Source organism: Erythranthe guttata, chromosome 11, assembly GCF_056151865.1.
Source record: "Erythranthe guttata isolate IM_541 chromosome 11, IM_541, whole genome shotgun sequence".
NCBI lineage: Eukaryota > Viridiplantae > Streptophyta > Magnoliopsida > Lamiales > Phrymaceae > Erythranthe > Erythranthe guttata.
The window spans coordinates 2368276-2389327 of NC_142543.1; the positions used below are offsets into that span (position 1 = coordinate 2368276).

The 21052-nt window shown below is 35.0% G+C and overlaps 2 protein-coding genes and 1 pseudogene across 2 annotated transcripts; all 3 read right to left on the bottom strand.

The window, feature by feature from the left end:
• Positions 1-1216: 1216 nt before the first annotated feature.
• On the bottom strand, positions 1217-2206 carry LOC105974043 (hypothetical protein). Its single transcript, XM_012999085.2, has 2 exons — positions 1862-2206; positions 1217-1637 (listed from the first exon to the last, which is right to left on the bottom strand). Exons 1-2 carry the CDS (start codon positions 2025-2027, stop codon positions 1366-1368), a joined length of 438 nt encoding a protein of 145 aa, XP_012854539.2. The 5' UTR covers positions 2028-2206; the 3' UTR covers positions 1217-1365.
• A 3322-nt stretch (positions 2207-5528) lies between these two features.
• On the bottom strand, positions 5529-9540 carry LOC105973971 (phospholipase D alpha 1-like; annotated as a pseudogene).
• Positions 9541-14788: 5248 nt separating this feature from the next.
• LOC105974080 (phospholipase D alpha 1) lies at positions 14789-19848 on the bottom strand. The gene is made up of 3 exons (XM_088825038.1): positions 19395-19848; positions 15527-17432; positions 14789-15452 (listed from the first exon to the last, which is right to left on the bottom strand). The coding sequence occupies exons 1-3, from the start codon at positions 19485-19487 to the stop codon at positions 15019-15021; spliced, it is 2433 nt and encodes an 810-aa protein (XP_088681164.1). The 5' UTR covers positions 19488-19848; the 3' UTR covers positions 14789-15018.
• Between the last annotated feature and the right edge of the window lie 1204 nt (positions 19849-21052).

The window sequence follows — 21052 nt, forward strand, 5'->3', positions numbered from 1 at the left end:
CAAAGAAAGTCCTAAATTTTTTCTTTTTTTTTTTTAGCCCCTCTCCCCAAAAACGCATTATATTATATTATTATATCTATATTATTATTTAGTCCACCCAAAATTCAAAATATACAAAAAAAATCCCAATTTTTTTCTTCTCCTAATTTATCCAAAAAAAAAAAAAAGTTTCAATATTTTTTCCCTTCTCCTAATTTATCCAACAAAAAAAGGTTCAAATTTTTTTTCCGGGGACGCTGCCCCCGAACCCCCAAAAATTTAACTCCACTATACAATAAATTTTTTGACTCGGCACAGCCGGCATACCCTGAATTTTCGTCCTGGATCCGCCACTGACAATATATATAATATTTTATAATTGCAAAAAATATTGTTTGGACAGTGGAATCGAGCCCATTCCTCCTTTGGCTACTTCTCATTTTCTCATATATAATTTTCTTTTTTTATCTGGTAAATAGTCTGTCCAGCAGCTTGGCGACACGTGTCAGCAGCTCACAGGTTCTAATTTCAGGTGTCACACTAATTTATCTAGAGTAAAATATTATATTATAAGAACCTAATTCAATCAAGAAACACTTTAATTAGTTGAATATTTATCAATTTTCATTGGCTTTTGCCTATATGTTTGAGCCAAAGTATATATGAATGAAAAGTCCTAATTATTCGCCTAAATTCAATTGTTAAATTATAGAGAAAAAAATAATAATGACCAGCATTAATTTAGACATTTACACGTGGGGAGTGTTTTTCTTTTTGATTTGTTAATATCCAAATCGAGTGCGGCCCTTCATACTTTACGTAATCGCAGGTTCAAGAACCGTAATATATAACCGGACTGAGAAATTGGTGGTTCCGGGCTGCTTTTGGGTCGATTTCGACCATTCTATTTTTTTAATAAATAATTTAACGTGCAAGTTTTCTTATTAAAAAAAATGACGTTTATATTGCTGACTCGACATTTCTTTATTCATGATTTTGATATTGGAACCATATTCCGTTCACGATTCAAGTATACGTACACCGTAACCATGCAGTCCGTACTATACGAGCGGATCACGGACGATGCTACTCTTGATCATCAATTAATCAGCCAGCGGTAAACGGGTCGGTTCATGATCGACCCGACTCGTGCTCATGCTTAATTTGAACCCTAGATAGATTCTAATCAACCCACATGCATGGCACATGCCATAAGAGCTAGAAAGAGTAATAATAGTAAAAGAGAATCAATGTTCAACTCTTGGAAAGATGACAAAAAGTATTCATGTGCCCACATGCAATCCCAAATTAAACTCATGTCCTTACATGCAATTACCTACGAAATAGAGGACCTAACTGAAAAAAAAAAAAAAAAAAAAAACAATATTAACATGAATAAGCCACCCTGTGAAGGGATCTTCTGTCTCTGAGAATTCCATTGTAAAGTGCCATTCTATTGGCTGGCATTTCTTCAATTTTCCCATTCTTCTTTAATAATGGCAATTTATTTAAATTTAAATTTAAATTTAAATTTAAATATTTATTGCTGTGCAATTTTCTATACTCATCACTGTTTCCAACTGGGTCCACCACATCTTCTGCAAAGTGCACCCTTTTCTTCTTCTTCTTATTCTTTTTCTCTTTTTTCATTTTTTCATCTGCACAATTAATTAATTTAATTTTAAAAAACAAAACTAAATTAAATCTAATTTAGTAATTTTTCAAGATTAATTATTACATATTGTACACTTTGGTCAAACATATAGCGACGACCAAGTCAACTCTTTTGAAATCTTGATCATGCAAACTATATGCACAAACATCATGTAAAAAGAAAAAAAGTAACAACATGGCGCCGCCGCGCCGGTGGTGTTGAGTGTACCTGAAGAGATTGCGCCGCCGCGAGATGGTGGCGGAAGGAGTGGGAAATGGTGGTGGGTTGAAGGAGGAGACTTTTGGAGGCGGATGGCTAGTAGGATTACGGTTGCGCCGGAGACTGCCACCGCGGTGGCCAACACCACCCCTTGGGATGACAGAATTGAAGCCATTGATCAACTACTGTGTGTTTGTGTGTGTGAGAGAGAGAGAGGAGAGAGAGAGAGAGAGAGAGAGAGAGAGAGAGAGAGAGAGAGAGGATTTTTTTTTTTTTAATTTAATGGAGGAAGTTGGGGCTGCAGTTTCCTGTCTGAAGAATTTAATTGCATTTTTTTTCCACTCTTGGTCATGTTTTTATAAGTATTTTTTTTTTCAGGGGTCAGATTGAATGTATCTTTTTTATTATTTTATTTTTCCTTTTTTGTTTTTATGGTTTAAATATTTAATTAATGGGGGCAACTATTTTGAATACTAATTTTTGCTTAGTTGAATACTACCTAGTTGAAAACCACAATTAAGTACATATTTATAAGTTTTTTCTTACTTTAAAACCAAAATAAAAAGAAAATTACAAAAACACCCTTTCATACAAAATATCAATTATATCAAATTTTATTAGAAATTACCTATTCAAAAACCAAATAAAAAAAAAAGAAAAAAACCCTTTGTTGTTAAAAAAAAAAACCTCCACCATTTCTTCTCCTCTCCAACCCTGACCGCCGCCGCCGCCGCCGACGCCGCCGACGCCGCCGCCGCCGCCGCCGAACGCCACCGTACGTGCTCGTAACTGCCGCGACAACCCAATTAAACCCTATCTTTTTCATCTTCTTAAATCCTCCAAAACATCTCCAAATTCAAAAAATCAAAACCTCACAAAACTTATAAAATGGAGTTATAAGACAATAATATGGTAGTATATGTGGAAAGAGAAGCCATTAAGGTAAGTATCGATGTCTTTTTTGAGCTTCGAAGTCGATTTTGAAGTTTTTTTTTTTTGAAACCCGTCGGCAATTTTCGACACATACAGGTCGATTTTTGGTCAATTTTCGACACCAACGTGTCGAAAAAGAAAAAAAAAAAAAAAAAAAAAAAAAAAAAACCAAATTTCGACACCTACCTGTCGAAATTTGGACAATTTTCGACAGGTAGGTGTCGAAAAACACTATTGGTAAATAAAAAAAAAAAAAAAAAAACAAAAAAAATTTTTTTTTTTTTTTTTTTTTTTACCAACAGTATTTTTTCGACACATACCTGTCGAAATTTGGACAATTTTCGACAGGTAGGTGTCGAAATTTGGGTTTTTTTTTTTTTTTTTTCTTTTTCGACACGTTGGTGTCGAAAATTGACCAAAAAATCGACCTGTATGTGTCGAAAATTGCCGACGGGTTTCAAAAAAAAAAAACTTCAAAATCGACTTCGAAGCTCAAAAAAGACATCGATACTTACCTTAATGTGTTCTCCTTTCATATATACTACCATATTATTGTCTTATAACTCAATTTTATACGTTTTGTGAGGTTTTAATTTCTTTAGTTTTGATATTTTTTAGAAGGGTTTGTTGTGAGATTTTTTAGAAGGGTTTGTTGTGAGGAAGATTTTTTAGAAGGGTTTTTGGGGAGGGAGAAGAAGGAGGTGGAGAAGGAGGGAAATGGTTTTTTGAGTTTTTGATTATTTGGTATTTAAGAAAGAAAAATAGTATTTGTAATATTTTTTTAGTTTTAATTTCATTAAGGGTATTAAAGTAATTTACAATTAATTATTTATTTTTTATTTTTTTGGTATTCAAGTAAGCAAAAGTTGGGATTTGAAATAGTGATCCCCTTAATTAATTTATGAAGGACAATATTCGGGAAAGAAACCTTCTTAATTGCGTAAGTGTTAGTTTTGAATTAGTAATTAATTGATCCATTATGAAGGTTAAATATACACTTTACCGATTTGTTCGACCCTACACCCGGTGATAAACACCGGGTGGGTCTTCTGCTGCCACGTGTCTCTTTTTTGTATTTTATAATATATTTCTCACTAGGGTTTAATTTTAGGGGTTTTAGAAAAATAAAAAAAGGGACAGGTGACACAGCAGAAGACCCACCCAATATTTATCACCGGGTGTAAGGTCGAAGGAGCCCACTTTACCGGCCTTCAATTGTTGGGTATTAAGTGGGACAATTATTCTATAGTCTACAATGTAGGATTAAGAAAGATAGACGAATTATTTGAGGTGAACTGTTGACTTGGACTTATATTAAACTTATTACGGTTAAATACAAAAATACTCTTGTAGTATGGACTTTGTATCATATACTCTTCTATACTATACATAAATACAAAAACTCTCTCGTGTTATATTTTCTCCCAAAATTTGACGAAAATACCCATGTTAAGCCTATAAATATAAGGTTTTGTTTGAGACATTTTCCACTATATTTTTTTAACATTTTCGGTCAATTTTACTTGGAAAATTTTGATATATTTTTTTTTTCTCCAAAGCATTTAATTACTTCGATTTTTTTTTTAAATTTTCTGAATAAAACCTTTTATTTTTGTTATTTTGAATTTCTTCATCTTTTTTTCTTAAATGACTTCCGGTAGTTCAAATTCGCAACAATCACAGGATTGTAAAGATGTTTGCGATTGTAGGATGTTTGAACTACCGGAAGACATTTAAGAAGAAAAAAAATGAAGAAACTAAAAATGACAAAAATAAAAAGTTTTATTTAGAAAATTAAAAAAATCAAAACCCTTATATATATAAACAATGTTTTCAGAACCGGACCGGCTATAGAAACGGACGACCATTTGGGTCATGGGTTTATACGGTCGAACCGGTTCGACCGGGTTTTTGATTTTTTTTAATATGCCATTATTTTATTAATTTTACTATTTTAAAAATATTATTTTCTTTATATTTTTAATTTTTCACTTATTATTCACTTTTATCTACTGCACCGCACTTTTTTACTATATTTTATTGCCTATACCCTATATTTCTTCCATTTTTTATTCTTCAATCCGGCAATCGGCTACCGCTAGTCGGTCACCCATGTTCATATTCGACAATCTTTCGACCACTCATGACTAGATCCAGCCACCAACTACTAAGTCTGTGAAGATTCGCTCAAATCTATCTACAAATAACCAACTCAGTGGTGATTCTAGACATTTTGGTTGAAAACCGGATTCCTTGACTGACTCGTCGGTTCTCGAGTTTTACCCGGTCGAGCCGAATTTTGGTCATTTAACTCCGGTTTTAAATGTCAGACCGGACCGCTTTATTGACGGGTCACGATCGAACCGGTCCAACCGACCGGTTCGGTCCGGTTCTAACGACATTAGTTTTAAAAGCTAATAAGTTGTTTGAGTAAGAGATTTTAATTAAAAAGGTCGGTAGAGGTATAAAAATAATTATTTGCTCTCTAACAATTTTTTTTTTGGAATTTTTAATTTTTTTTTAACAATTATTAGCGAATATTTTAGAAGAGCTTATAAGCAGTTAAATATCTTATAAGTTTAGTCAAACACCATTTTCGGTGTGCGTGCGTAAGGGCATAAAGAGTGCAGTATAATGGCCTACGTCAGCACACTTTTACAAGGCGATTAATCACATCTTATTACAATATAATATAGAATTTGATTGAATCATTCGATAAGTGTAGCTGAAAACCAATCATCTAGAATATCGAACACAACATGTTCGACGAATTGTCTAACAGAACAAATTTGTGAAAATATTATCAAATGTAAATTACATCAAGAAAGCCATACTTACATGTATAGCAGAAACACTTCAAACAACATTTTATTGTAATAAGAATAGCCAAACTGCAAAAAATAAATCAATCTTCACGTATTTTCGTGTAATTATTGCAGGTCCAAAGAAAAAAAAAAAGAAAAAAAAGAAAAACACAACAAAGCACAACAATTAAAAATCCCACACGTCAATTAATTAATGAATTAATTGTGTTAGTTTACGTAGTGAGGATCGAAGGGTAGTACTCGGCCTCGGATCCAAGAACCCTAGCTTTTGTATCCGGAAAGTACTCCATTCCGGGCAGCTCGGTCACCTTTCCGTCCGACGAAACTCCAATAGGGTAGCTAAGTAAATGGCCGGGCAGATCTTCCTCGAGATCCTCCTTAGTGTAAAGATCCCAATTCTTCTGACCTATTTTGTTCACCCTTTGAATGCACTCAATGCTATGAGGATGGCCAAAAGAGTCGTCCAATAATCCCATGTGCTCGTACCATAACGCCATTCGTAACCCGTAAATTTGGCCCCTCGCAGAATTCGGATACGAAAGATGATACGGTTGATAGGCCCCCATCGCTATTTCCGAATCTCGTGCACCGTCCATTGATCTTTGGTTAATGTTCGCCGATCCTATGATTATGTACTCATCGTCAACTGCAAAACAAAGATTAGTAATTAATTAATGACATATTACAATTTTTTTAGAGCTTATTATAAAATGTTTTAATTAAAGAATTTAATTTACCGATCATCATCTTAGCTGTTGTGCTTGGCTGTAATCCGTGTTGGGATCGGGTTTCTCCGACGGCTCGTATTCGGTACCCTTTTTCACCTCCCTATTGCCAAGGCAAAAGAATGTCAAATAGTCCTTAGGGTTTGCAACTATGCCCTTTGCTTTAAGGGCTTCAACGATGTCGGTGTACATCATCTCCATAGTCCTCCTTTGCCAATCCAATATAGCTTGAACCCCAGTGGATTCCGGATAACCCTCCGGCCACATAGGGACGACGACGTACACTCTAAACGGCTCTCCCGCTTCGATCTTACTCACTATCTTCAACGAGAGCTCTTTCGGAATCAAGTGTAGGGCTCCAACATCCGCATCTTTGTTATGATCCTTCGAGTACCACGAGAAGGAACTCCCCAAGAAGTATTGGTTCTCGATGTAGATGAATCGGCTCGCGCGGCGAATAGCGTGGATGTATCCGTCTTGTATGCTCCGGTCGATGATGTTGTTGTGTTCGCTCACGAGACCCGATTTTGCCCCCTCTTTGGGGTCATAGGGGAAGCCGAAGGCAGCCCCACTGTCGATCGAGCGCAAAAGTTGGACGTTCCACGTCTCGTGATCGTCAGGAAACATGACGGGAGACGGTAGGATTATAGTTTGTTTGAGTTCTTGAAGGGGGAGAAGCAGGTTCCGCCGCCCTGCTTCTTCCACCTCTGCTCGAAGTTGTAGAGGACGTCCCAAGCGACGGGCCCCTCCAGCCTGCAGTGTATGTCATGCCAGGGCTCTCGGGGCCCGCCCTTCCGGATTGTGGCCCCCGCGATGTTTCTCTGATGGAAATCATCGTGGTGGACAGAATCCAGCGTCCGGAAAAGGGAATGGAACTGCGTGTCGTAACGCCCGTCGCAGAGGTCGATGCCGCCTATGAAGCTGACAAGCCGTCTAATATTTGAACTGCCATTAGGCATTTCGCTGTCCACCACTACAATCTTTTGGTGGTGAGTGAACAATGTCTCGATTTCGATATTATGAATAAGGCGCTGACCTATGCCTGGAATTCTCGGACACTGAACGCAGTGCACGTTCGTATTAAGGAAATATTTATCGGTTTCTTTATCGTGAGTCATCATCAAACCGTCCTCTTTAAGCCAGCCGACGGAGGTTCGGTCATCCCACACTAGAAGAAGAACCCTAACACCTTCATCAGCCTTCTTCGTCAAAAGCTCGCCGAGGGTTAAATCGCCGCCGGCTTTCGCCCTTCTCCGGTCCCTCACCAACGTGATCTCGGCGTAGACCGACCAACCGGTGATGTAGATCATGTGTTTGGCGTTGTATATAGCGTCGAAAATATCCTCCCAGCAGCGACGGGGCTCGTAGAACTTCCCTCCAGCGAGGGGTATTTTGGGAATGAAATTATCCGGCACGTGTGCGTCTTGATAGAGGGTGACTTTGCAGCCGTTCCTTTGGCGGAAGAAGGTGAACGGCACGCCGGGGAATTCGGGAGTCTTGAGGCCGCGCGACCAGTATCGCTCTCTTGCGACGTCGAAGAACTTGAGCTTGACGTGGATCTCGGGTTGGCCGAGGAGGAAGATTGGTTCGTTGTCGGTGTGGAGGATGGTGAGCCCCGTGTCGATTTCTTTCCCGGAGATGAGTTCGGAGACGGCGATGCGGGCCCAGCCGATGAGCTCGGCGCCGATGAAATTATCAACTTTGATGGTGAAGATGACATGAGAGGCCTTGTGGGCGCAGTAGATTTGGAAGGATTCGTCCCAGGAGAGTTTTGTGTCCTCGTGCGGGACGCGTCGTGTTTGGCCGACGGTCGTATTTTCTAGGCCGATTTTGACGTAAAACTCTGTTGCAGTGTTTTTGTAACCCATGGCTTTCTTCACGAGTTCTATAACCTGCATTTTGCATACAAGTGTGTCAAATGTGTGTGTGTTGTGTTCTTCCATTTTTATTTTGATGTATATTAGCACAAACACATACACACACACCTCAAAATTAGCATGAACCCCCTTATTTGTATTTTACAAGATACATTGCTTGTTACATAAAAATCTGGCTGTTGTTGACTTGCATCAAATGACAAAACAACACTTATTTAATCTTAAAACAATAATTAGGGGTGAGAAAAAAATCGAAAAATTGAGCCATTTCAAACCGTACCGAATTACGGTTTTTTTATTTTTGAAATAACGAATTATTCGGTTCGGTATGGTGGAAAGGTAAATAATCGAACCGAACCGAAACTATAAAATGACTTCATTTTATATAATATATGTATTATTTTACCCTAAATTTTATTTTCTATCTTTCAATTACTTGTCTCATTCTAAAGCATTTATTCATAAATCGAGACATTGTATTTTATTTATTTAGTAATTAAAAATTTACTTGAGTTCATAGTTTTAATCTAGGGTAAATTACACTTTCCCCCTTGTACTTTGGATCGATATCAATTTACCCTCTTCTACTCTCGATTGCATCGATTTGCTCCATGTACTTGGAAAATTATCTCAATGTGGCCCTCGAAGTTAGGTTTCATATATTTGACATTAACATCGTTTGATCTAAGTTCGAAAATTACAAAAAAAACCACCCCTCCCAATTTAAATAATTATTAGAAAAATAATAATAAATTTGCAGCTAGCGCCTTGTACTATATTTTCCCATTGTCTTTGAATTTTTTAATATTCTTTTTTTGTTTTTTTTTAATAATTATATAAACTGGTGGTGGCGTTCTTGTAATTTCAGAGCTTAGATCAAACAGTGTTAATGTCAAATGTCTAACAACTAGCAACCAGGGCAACATTAAGACAATTTTTCAAGTACATGGGGTAAATCGATGCAATCGAGAGTAGAAGAGATAAAATAACACCGAGCTTAAGTACATGAGCGAAAAATGGAATTTACCCTTTAATCTAATATATCAATATAGTTAATTAAGGAATAAAATAGAATAAATTATGCAGAGAAAGAAAATATATCTCAAATAGCACACGTTAATTAATCATGGTTAATAGCATGCAGAAGGAAGAAAAAAAATTAATTAAAAAAAAAAGATTGATATGGTATGTGGATTAAGAAGAAATAATTAATTACGTACCTTTAGGAAGTATTTGGTGAAGGCTCCAATTTGTACCCTATCGATCTCACAAATTGTTGCATGAAGATCTCCGTGTAGTAATATCGGTGCCATTTCTGCTCCTGCCATTCCTGCTTCTGATTCTGGTTCTGCTTCTGCTTTTGCTTCTGCTTCTGCTTCTGAAGAGAGCTACTTATTTATAGAGAGAGAAAGAGAGGAGAGAGAGATGCACTGTGAAAGAGCAGATGGTTACTAAGCCGAATATAATTCATCTCCACGTAAGAATAATTAATTTACATTTTCGACCTATAGTTTGTGATGGATCATCAACCATCAACCGACCCATTTAAGTTGGGTCGATAATGTCATCCAACCCATGTATAATTGGGTCGATAATTGTTTCTAATATGCTAAAAAGTTGGTTAGTCGGGTAATATCGGCCAACTAACTTTATTTATTAATTTATTATTTATTACTTTTATTTAAAATGTTTAATATTTTTAGTTTCAAATTTCTATTTTATATCACATTTGTTAATTTATCTAATATTGAACAAAATCCTAAAATCAATAAATCTAATCTAATATGATCTAATCTGAACTATTTTAATTTTAAGACATATAGCCTAAATATTTGAGCGATTATATTATGTTGAACTATTTATGTAATTGCAATACATATGGTCCGTAATGTTTTGAATTTTTTTTGTTTGAATATTATTGAACTAGCTTAGTCATATTTAATTTATAAAAGATATAGTGTGTAGCAACTAATAAAATATTAAAAAATATTTAGATGGATGACATCAACCAAATCATCAACCGACCCGCTAAATTGGTTTCCAACCATCACCCAATCCATATAAATTGGATCGATAACGGTTTCCAATATTTACCAAAGTTGGTTGGAAGGGTTGGGTTGATTTTATGACTGGTTTTTAACCAACCCAACCAACGCACAACCCTAAATAAATCTCCCCTAAGTATTACAATAATAGGTAGATGCTCGTCTATAGTTTCACTAACTGAGATAAATCCATATTCGTTTCTCTTTTTTCCTTTCCAAAATTATTCTTCCACTATTTTCGTCTACCTACTACACCCGTCGTCGTTTTTTTTCCTTATAAATTAATTTTCGTTTTTTATTTTGTTATTATTTATTAGCTTATATATTATGTCTCTCACGTATATTAACCATATATATAGTTATATGTAGGAAACTCTAACCTATTACACAAGTTAACCTATTACACAAGGTAACTATAATAAATAATAATAATAATATATACGTGATATATATAATATATACGCTAATATTATTGTTATTAAAAAAAAGAAGCTCTTTTTAAACTTTTTTTTCTTCTATTTCTATCAGGTATATTAATCGACTACAACATTAATCTTCTACGTACGATTAATTGCATTTGGATTGCCGGTTCTTGGTCAACCTTTAATCAATCTCTGCGGTACGCGGTTCGATTCATGATCGAACTGCGTCTCGTGTTTGTGCTTTAATTTGAACCCTAAATTTTAGACTTTTAGTCAATGTTACCCTAAATCTCATGTAATTTTACTTGTAGTGTTGGTCAACGTGTATGCATTTATGAATTAAAAGTCTTCTATAGTCCCACATGCAAGGAACATGCCATCAGAACTTAAACAAAAAAACAAAAGTAATTATATTTAAAGAAAATGGAGATAGAAAAAATGGCCAAACTGCAGTAGACATTTTCACGTGGAGATATTAAATATTTAACCTGGCCAGTTAATATTGACTATAAATTAAGAAGTCAATATTTAATTAGTAAATAATATTTCAAGTGCTACTATCCAAACACTTTCTTTGTATCTTATTAATAAAAATGAGGTTACGTTGCTCATGATAAATTTTAGAGAATTTGGCTTGTTTATATTTTGGATTAAATTATCATATGATTATGGGATTATTTCTGGGCATGTTTAAATTAATTCAATATTCGAAATATTAGTGTCTAATATACAGGAAATCTTCGAAAAAATAAATAAATAAAATCGTGAAATCTCTCCACATCTCTAGATTAGTATACTTCCAAAAATCCATTTATATTCATTAGACAGATTTCACGAAAAATCTCAACTAGTGTGTGTTTGCATGTGTGTGTAGGGGTGCAAGTTGAAACGGAATTTCCAATTTCCGCTGGTTTCGATCCGAAAAGTTCCGATTTTGGAACAACTTTTTTTATTCCGACTTCCGAAATTCCAATTTCCGAATTTTTCCGATTTTTTTGAATTGGAATTGGAATTATATAAAATAAATTTGGAATTTCCGATTTCCGAGCCGATTTAATTCCGAAATTAATTTCTAAAAATTCCGATATTTTTCCAAAAAATACACCTATAAATAATCTATATTATATAATATTTATTTTCCGAAAAATACACCTATAAGTTTTCTCTTAGGATTTTGACATAATGAATTGTTGTTACAAGTTTTATTGGATATTATGTTGTGTTTATGTTTATTTATTTTTTAACTAAAATTTTGTAGTAATTAGTTTTACTTTTATCGACGTGGATGTTCTTATTTTTGAAAAATTATGGACATTTTAGAAAATTTCGGCTAAGTTTTGAAATTTTAAAGCTTATGTGATTTCCGATTTTTTTCCGAAATTCCGAAAAATCCGGGCCTTTTGGAATTGGAAAGAATTTTTAGATTCCGAAAATTTTGGAATTGAAATTGGACTTGACTTTGTACTTCCAATTTTTTTTGGAAATTTTCCGAAAAGGCTAATTCCGATCCGATCCATCCGACTTTCACCCCTATGTGTGTGTGTGAGAGAGAGAGAGAGAGAGAGAGAGAGAGAGAGAGAGAGAGAGAGAGAGAGAGAGAGAGAGAAATTCTTTTATTTAATGGAGGAAGTTGGGCTGCAGTTTCCTGTATGAAGAATTTAATTGCATTTTTTTTACTCTTTTGGTCATCTTTTTTTATAAGTATTTTTTTCAGGGGTCAGATTGAAGATACCCATTTTTTTTAATATATATTTCATTAATAATTTATGAAGACTATTCGGAAAGTAAACCTTTTGAATTGCGTAAGGGTCAGTTTCGGGATTACTGATTAATTGATTATTAGGAAGGTTAACTGCACTTAACTCTTTAATTGTAGGGTATTAACTATTAAGTGGGACAATTATTTTATAGTTTAAATTTAAAATGTAGGATCAGAAAAGATGGACGTATTAATTAAAGCGACCGGTTGACTTGAAGTCGTTTTAAACAACTAATAACCTCTTGTATCTTATAAATTATTTTAAAAGCCGAGAAACCGTTTGAGTGGTAAATGGTAGACAAGGCCACGGGGCGGGTCGGGTCCCGGTCCGACTTTTAGGGGATCCGAAACCGACTTGCGGGGAGGCGGGTCGGGTCCGGGGCGGTCCACCCGGGTCCAGGTCGGGTCCGGGTCCACCCGGTTTTTCATTTTTTTTCTTTTTTTTTACAAGAAAGAAAAAGAAACTTATATTGAAACTTGAAAAAACATGAGATTAACTTTAAATTCAAATTTAAGAAAATAATTATATTAACACTAAACAATTTTAGAGAAAAATGAAACGATTAAGACTTTGAGACATAAACTAAATAAATGAAAGTTGTGAAGATTGAAATATGCGTATTTATAAGTGAAAGTAATAATTGAGAAATTTTTCAAATTTTCAAAATTCAAAAAATACCAAAATTCAATCTTTCTTTTACATTAAATCGTATTTTTTATATTTTTCAAAATTAAATATATATGCATTTGTTATTAGTCGAGATTTTTGATATTAATAATAGTCAACATGACAATTAATTACTTTATAAAACATCAGTTATACAATTATTATAATCATTTTACGGTGTTATTTATATTTATATATTTATGGTTAGGATTATTATAACAAGGAATATATATAACATAAACAAAAGGTGTAAAATGATTATAATAAATAATGCTAAATAGATTATTAATGATAATATTCAATATTATAAAATAATTTTAATTAAATTATTAAAAAATATAATATAATACAAAAATAAAAAAAAATTGAAAGGACTTGAGCTTAATTCATTTAAATATTACGATTCGATTCTAATATTTGAATAAAATGTAAATGTAAAAAAATGATTAAATCATATGATCTACGATTTAATTCTTACGATTTTTACAAATTAAACCAATTATTAAAAGAGAAACCACATCATAATATTTTGATTATACTCTTCATATATAGTTTTATTTTTAAAGTAAAAAATTAATTAGAATGAGATATAATCTAGTTTTGTTAAAATAAACATCATCTATATTTTTAAATAATTATCTTATGATAAAATAATCAATAATTTTAATAAGTTCTTGTCAACAATTGAGGTTAATCAATTTGAAATGAGTTATAATCCTTTTTTTTTTTAAATAAACATCTTATTTTATTTTTCATTCGAATTTTTTCACACTATCGATTTTAATAACATAAGTGAGTTTATATTAAGTCAGCGCGTTTGTTTATATATTGAATTGATTCAATACTTTATAGTTTCCAATAGTGGAGATTATATTGATATTAGTAATTAATAATAGATGTTTTGAAGTATTGAACCCTGATTCTATATATATTTTTAAAAGTTTTTTATATTGTATTTGTTAATAATTAAATTTAAATTATTTAATAATAATTAATGTGAAAATCAATAATTTATTTAACATATTTATCATTTTACATTACAATTTTATATTATATATATTTATCGTCTACATTCAATCAAATGTGTTTTTTGCCCTAGTGATTAGAGTTGCCCAATTTTGCCTATTTTACCCGCGTTCGAATCCCCTAATACCCAATTTTTGGACAAAAAAAACCCAAAATTCAGGTTGAGTCCTAAATATCTGGACCTGAATCGACCCATGCATGGGCGGGTCCGGGCTGGGCGGTCAACGGGGGTCAAACCCGGCCCGTGGCCGTATCTTGCTCCAAAAGGCGAAATCCCTCGCCCCCAGGGCCCCCATCCCCTGGCCCGGAATTTATCTGCTATTTTTATTTATTATAATGTTTTAAATAAAAAATTTGTGGTAGATGTAATTTATAAAAAAAATTATTTGCTCTTCAATAATTTTTTATTTTGATTATTAAGATTTTTTTTTTTAATAATTATCAAACACTTTAGAAGAGTTTATAAGCTTTTAAACATTTTTTAACTACTTATAAGTTTAGTCAAACAACTCCTTCGATTCGATAAGGGAAGCCAAACACTCTCTCGATTCGATAAGGAAGACAGTTAAAAACCTGAAAATTCGATTAAGCGTAGGTGAAACCAATCATCTAGAATATCGAACACAACATGTTCGACGAATTGTCAAAGAGAACAAATTTGTAAAAGTATATCCAATGTAAATTACATCAAGAAAGCCATACATACGTACAGCAGAAACACTTAAAACAACGTTTTAGTGTAGCAAGAATAGACAAACTCCAAACAAACAAATCAATCTTCACATATTTTCCTGTAATTTTTGCAGGTCCAAAGAAGAAAAAAAAAACACAACAAAGCACAACAATTGAAAATTCCACACGTTTATTAATTAATCAAATGTGTTAGTTTACGTAGTGAGGATCGGAGGAAAGTACTCGGCCACGGATCCAAGAACCCTAGCTTTTGTATCCGGAAAGTACTCCATTCCGGGCAGCTCAGTCACCGTGCCCTCCGACGAAACTCCAATCGGGTAGCTAAGTAAATGGCCGGGCAGATCTTTCTCGAGATCCTCCTTAGTGTAAAGATCCCAATTCTTCTGACCTATTTTGTTCACCCTTTGAATGCACTCAATGCTATGAGGATGGCAAAAAGAGTCGTCCAATAATCCCATGTGCTCGTACCATAACGCCATTCGTAACCCGTAAATTTCACCCCTCGCAGGACTCGTAAACGAAAGATGATACGGTTGATAAGCTCCCATCGCAATTTCCGAATCTCGTGCACCGTCCATTGATCTTTGGTTAATGTTCGCCGATCCTATGATTATGTACTCATCATCCACTGCAAAACAAAGAAGATTAGTAATTAATTAATGACATGTTACAATTTTTTAATGTATAAAGAATTTAATTTACCGATCATCATCTTTGCGTGGACGTAGATCATTCCTCGTCTAGCTTGTTGTGCTCGGCTGTAATCCGTGTTGGAATCGGGTTTCTCCGGCGGCTCGTATTCGTTGCTCTTTTTCACCTCCCTATTGCCAAGGCAAAAGAATGTCAAATAGTCCTTAGGGTCTGCAACTATGCCCTTTGCTCGAAGGGCTTCGACGATGTCGGTGTACATCATCTCCATAGTCCTCCTTTGCCAATCCAATATAGCTTGAACCGAAGCGGATTCCGGAAAACCCTCCGGCCACATAGGAACGACGACGTACACTCTAAACGGCTCCCCCGCTTCGATCTTACTCACGATCTTCAACGAGAGCTCTTTCGGAATCAAGTGTAGGGCTCCAACATCCGCGTCTTTGATATGATCCTTCGAGTACCACGAGAAGGAACTCCCCAAGAAGTATTGGTTCTCAATGTAGATGAATCGGCTCGCGCGACGAATAGCGTGGATGTATCCGTCTTGAATGCTCCGGTCGATGATGTTGTCTTTCCCACTCACGAGCCCCGATTTCGCCGCCTCCTCGGGAGCGTCGGGGAAGCCGAAGGCGGCCCCACCGTCGATCGAGCGAAATAGTTGAACGTTCCACGTCTCGTGGTCCTCGGGAAATGTGACGGGTGATGGCGGGATTATAATATCTTCGAGTTCTTGGAGCGGGAGAAGCAAGTCCTTTCCGCCTTGCTTCTTCCACCTCTGCTCGAAGTTGTAGAGTACATCCCAAGCGACGGGCCCCTCGAGCCTGCAGTGGATATCATGCCAGGGCTCGCGGGGCCCGCCCTTCTGGATTGTGGCCCCCGCAATGTTTCCCTGATGGAAATCATTGTAGTGGACAGAATCCAGCGTCCTGAAAAGGGAATGGAACTGCGTGTCGTAACGGCCATCGCAAAGATCAATGCCGCCAATGAAGCTGACGAGCCGCCTGACGTCCGAACCCCCACCATTAGGCATCTCGCCATCCACCACCACAATCTTTTGGTGGTGAGTGAACATTGTCCCGATCTCTATATTCTGAATAATGCTCCGGCCATCGTCCGGATTTCGCGGGCACAAAACGCAATGCACCTCCGTATTACGGAAATACTCCCCCGTTTCTTCGTCATGAGTCATCATCAAGCCATCCTTCTTAAGCAACCCCACCGAGGTTCGGTCATCCCACACTAGAAGAAGAACCCTAACACCTTCATTAGCCTTCTTCTTCAAAAGCTCGCCGAGGGTCAAATCGCCACCGGGTTTCTGCCTTCTGCGGTCCCTCACCAACGTGATCTCCGTGTAGACCGACCAACCGGTGATGTAGATCATGTGCTTGGCATTGTATATCGCATCGAAAATATCCTCCCAACAACGATGGGGCTCGTAGAACTTCCCTCCGGCGAGGGGTATTTTGGGAATGAAATCGTCCGGCACGTGCGCGTCTTGATAAAGAGTGACTCGGCAGCCTTTCCTCTGTTGGAAGAAGGTGAAGGGCACGCCGGGGAATTTCGGGCTCTTGAGACCGCGGGACCAGCAGCGCTCGCGGGCGACGTCGAAGAAGTGGAGCTTGACGTGGATCTTGGGGTGGCCGTGGACGGGTTTGTTGTTGGTGTGGAGGATGGGGAGCCACGTGTCGATCTCGTCGCCGGACATGAGGTCGGAGACGGGGATGTGGGCCCGGCCGATGAGCTCGGCGCCGATGGGGTTGTCGACTTTGATGGTGAAGATGACCTGAGAGGCGGTGTGGGCGCAGTAGATGTGGAAGGACTCGTACCACCGCGGGTTTGTGTGCTCGTGCTTCAGGAGGCGCGTTCGCCCGACGCGCGCCTGACCTAGGTCGATGGTGGCGTACAGCTTCGACGCGGTTTCTTTGAAACCAAGAACTTCCTCCACGCCTTCTACAATCTGTATTTTTACAGACAAAGTATGTGTGTGTTGTTCAGTTTTTTGTTACAGTTATTACAGTTATAAAATGGGGGAGGGGGGTAAATTGTATCAAATAACTTGGATCTGTGCACTTGTGCAAATTTATTTATTTTTTCGCAATGTATGATTATATGTTCAAATTAGGGAAATTTACAGTTTTAATGCCTCAGGTTTGCAAAAAATTCACATTTGGTCTTTTATGTTCGCAAAAAATACATATGGTCCCGAATTTTCAATAATTTGAAACTTTTGGTGAAAATGACTAAAATTGGCAGAAATGACTAAAATGTTGAATTTTTGAAATATGAGGGATCAAATATGAAATCGGTTCAAACTTGAGGGATAAAAACTATATTTTCCTGTTCAAATTATCATCTCTTTCCTTCGCTTACTGTATTTATTTATAAATTAAAATAACAATGATAATCATCATCTTCTCAGAGTTAGCTACTTAGCTTCATTAGTGATTCTGGCGATTTCTATTCGGAAATAATAGTTTTTATATTCTGAATTCCAAAAGTTTCAAAATTAGTATCCGAATTTTGCGATTTTTCTCGAACGGAAATAAAGTGGGTATTCAATCAGAATTATGAGCATATTTTAATTTCCAAAAATATTTCCGAAAGTAATTTCAGTTTTTTTCGACGATCATACTTATAGTATTAATATTGTTATGTATTTTATATTACAGGTGACATAAAATATAAATTCCGAATTTCGTTGATTTATCTACGTAAATTTACGCTTTCGAATAAATTCTTTTAATTTTAATTTTTGAAACTCCGATTTGCAATATTCTTGAATTATCATAACAACATTAATTGAAATTAGTTTTTCACTATCTAAAAAATGGACTTTTTCCAAAAATGCTAATTTGATTTGACCAGTTCCATTTTCACCTCAATTTAAAAAGTTATGTGCTGAATATTTGTATAAGAAAAGGTGTCCCAATAATAGAAGAAAACATTAATTTTGAAATTCAATTAGGTAAGTGCAGCGCACGTGACTTTTGTAGCATGTTCACATTAACTATTTTCACCTACTCCTTAGAAAAATGAAATATTCATTTAGCACTACTTAAGATTCAAACATGGGTGGTTCGATTATAGCCGCCCTCGCATGTTAATATCCAATATACTAAGTTCTATTTACAAACCCCACCCCCCTATTTTTCCATAATTACATCCAACTCCCTACAATTTGTAAATTTCTTACATTAACACTTTTTTTAAGGATCTAGGGCGTAAGAAATCTAGAAATTTCAGGGGCCTGGATTTAATTTCTATTAGAAAAGGAATTATTAAAAAGGGCTTTTTTTGTCTTTACACTTTATTGGAGGGAGGTGATCGTAATTTACTCTAATAGAGTATATAATCAAATTAGTCAATAACTTAACATGTATGCAACGCCAATTGCCAGGAAACCATTAATTGATGTATAAATTAATTAAACTACACTTTTAATTGGATAAATTACTTGTCAATACTAATTCTTGTGAATTTATTGCATCCGGTACCCTTGTACTTCATGAAATTGCAAAACATTGCTGTCATATTATTAATATCAGCAAGAGTCCCTCTCAAATGCATTTTTTTCATTGATTTTTTTCTGGCCATAAAAGTTGAATCATATAGCATTTTTGCTAATAAAAATATCAGAAAAAGCATTTTTAACAAATATAGCAAAAATAGGGGTGCAGAATGCAATAAATCATAATTCTAATCATACATTTTTTTTTAATTCTAAATTTAATATTTTTAATCTAATATATATATATACATATAGAACTAATTAACAAAGCAAGAAAAATGGAATTAAATTAAATGGACAATAATCAAGAAATTAAAATTCGTCACATATCTCAAATATAAAAACCACTTAAATAATCAAGGTTAATAATAATAGCAGCAAAAATAAAAAAAAAAAAAAAAAAAAAAATACCTTATGGAATAATTTGCTGGCGGCTCCAATATGTAGCTTATCGATCTCGTAAATAGTTGCATGAAGATCTCCGTGTAGTAATATATGTGCCATCGCTCTGCTTCTTCTTCTTCTTCTTTACAAGCTAGAGAGATAATTATCTGTAGAGAGAGAAAGAGAGGAGAGAGAGAGAGAGAGAGAGAGAGAGAGATGCACTATGAAATACAATTCATCTCGGGTGTGAATTAATTAGCAATGAATAAATAAAATAATCGGGTGTATATATTTTGTATATATATACATACAATTCGGAAGAGTGTATTCCGTGAGGACAAAACTGCAGATATTGATTGATGGTTTTTTTTTTTTTTTTTTTTTATATTTGTTCAAAATTTTAGTGGTTAGTCACTCTAGTTACGTTGCCTAATTCCAAGATTCCTTTTTATGCAAATAAAAAAAAGACTATTGACCGATCTCTTCTTTTTTTTTTTTTTTTTTCCCGTATATACTATGATTCGAGTTTAGGGTTGTTCGTTCGGTAATAACGTATCGAACCCGATACTTCAAAAATTTGTAACGTTTAATTATAAGTTAATTTGTGTAAATTGATAATTTTATGAGGCCAAAATGTTTCGATTTTAATTCTTACGCAAATTTTATCGTTTGAGTATTATTTTTTTATTATTATTTTTTAAGGGCAAATTACAACAACCCCTAATGTATGGTCAAATTACGAAAACTCATTCATGTTTGGGTAATTACAACCACCCCTCAATTTTAAATATTCTTACACGTTCACCCTTGCGGTTTCAAATTTAGTGGAATCTTCGAGATTATATGAAATATTATCACTTTTGTACCTGATTTATCCCATTCGAACTCCACATTTTGAAGCAAGATGATCATAATATGTGTTTTTTGGCTTGTATATATCAGATTGTGGTGCATCAGAAATTGTATTTTTACACAAAACGAGTACAAACTAGAGCACATTCCACGAAATCTAGATGATTATGTTGAATTTGACACCATAAGAGTGGAGGTGTAAGAAAAAATCATAGTTGAGGGGGGTATATGTAATTATCCAAACAATAAGAGTTTTTTCGTAAATAGAACATACCTTCAGGGGTGGCTGTAATTTACCTTTTAAAAAAAAAAGAGGATTAATAGTTTATTATAAAATGTCAATATCAATTTACTTAGGAAAAAACGTATGGGAAGAAGGGGTTTGTTAGTGGCATAATATAATTGACCAGGCTTTATTATTTCATAAATAAATAAATACATAGTTTTAGTTGAGTTAATCAATAATTTTCTCTTTGAGTAGGTCATTTTCATTATAAAATAAATGTTTAGTTTTTTATTTGTGGGTCCCACACTCACTGCATATAAGTAGATATATGTAATCCGCAAAAGCAAATAGTGGATAGCCACGTGGACCCCTCCTTTTGATTAAAGTCGTATAGGCTGCTGTGTTGCTCCTCCATGAAAGCAATTGGCGCTGCCCAATTACCCATTTATTTTATTATTAATTAATAATTGCGATATTTTAATAAAATAAAAGTCTTTCTTTTTAAATAGCCTCCAATCGCCAAAGTTTAAGTTTTACAATTGCTTTTAAAGAAATTCGATTCAAATAACTAAACATGTAAATAAATTTACACGCTCGTATAATAGCC

Coding starts and splice junctions, on each gene's coding strand:
- LOC105974043 (XM_012999085.2), bottom strand. CDS start 2,027: ATGGCTTCAATTCTGTCATCCCAAGGGGTGGTGTTGGCCACCGCGGTG. Junction 1,638..1,861: donor CGGCGGCGCAATCTCTTCAG/GTACACTCAACA, acceptor TTAATTGTGCAG/ATGAAAAAATGAAAAAAGAG.
- LOC105974080 (XM_088825038.1), bottom strand. CDS start 19,487: ATGGCACATATATTACTACACGGAGATCTTCATGCAACTATTTACGAG. Junction 17,433..19,394: donor CCAGCAAATTATTCCATAAG/GTATTTTTTTTT, acceptor GTAAAAATACAG/ATTGTAGAAGGCGTGGAGGA. Junction 15,453..15,526: donor CCACGCAAAGATGATGATCG/GTAAATTAAATT, acceptor TTTGTTTTGCAG/TGGATGATGAGTACATAATC.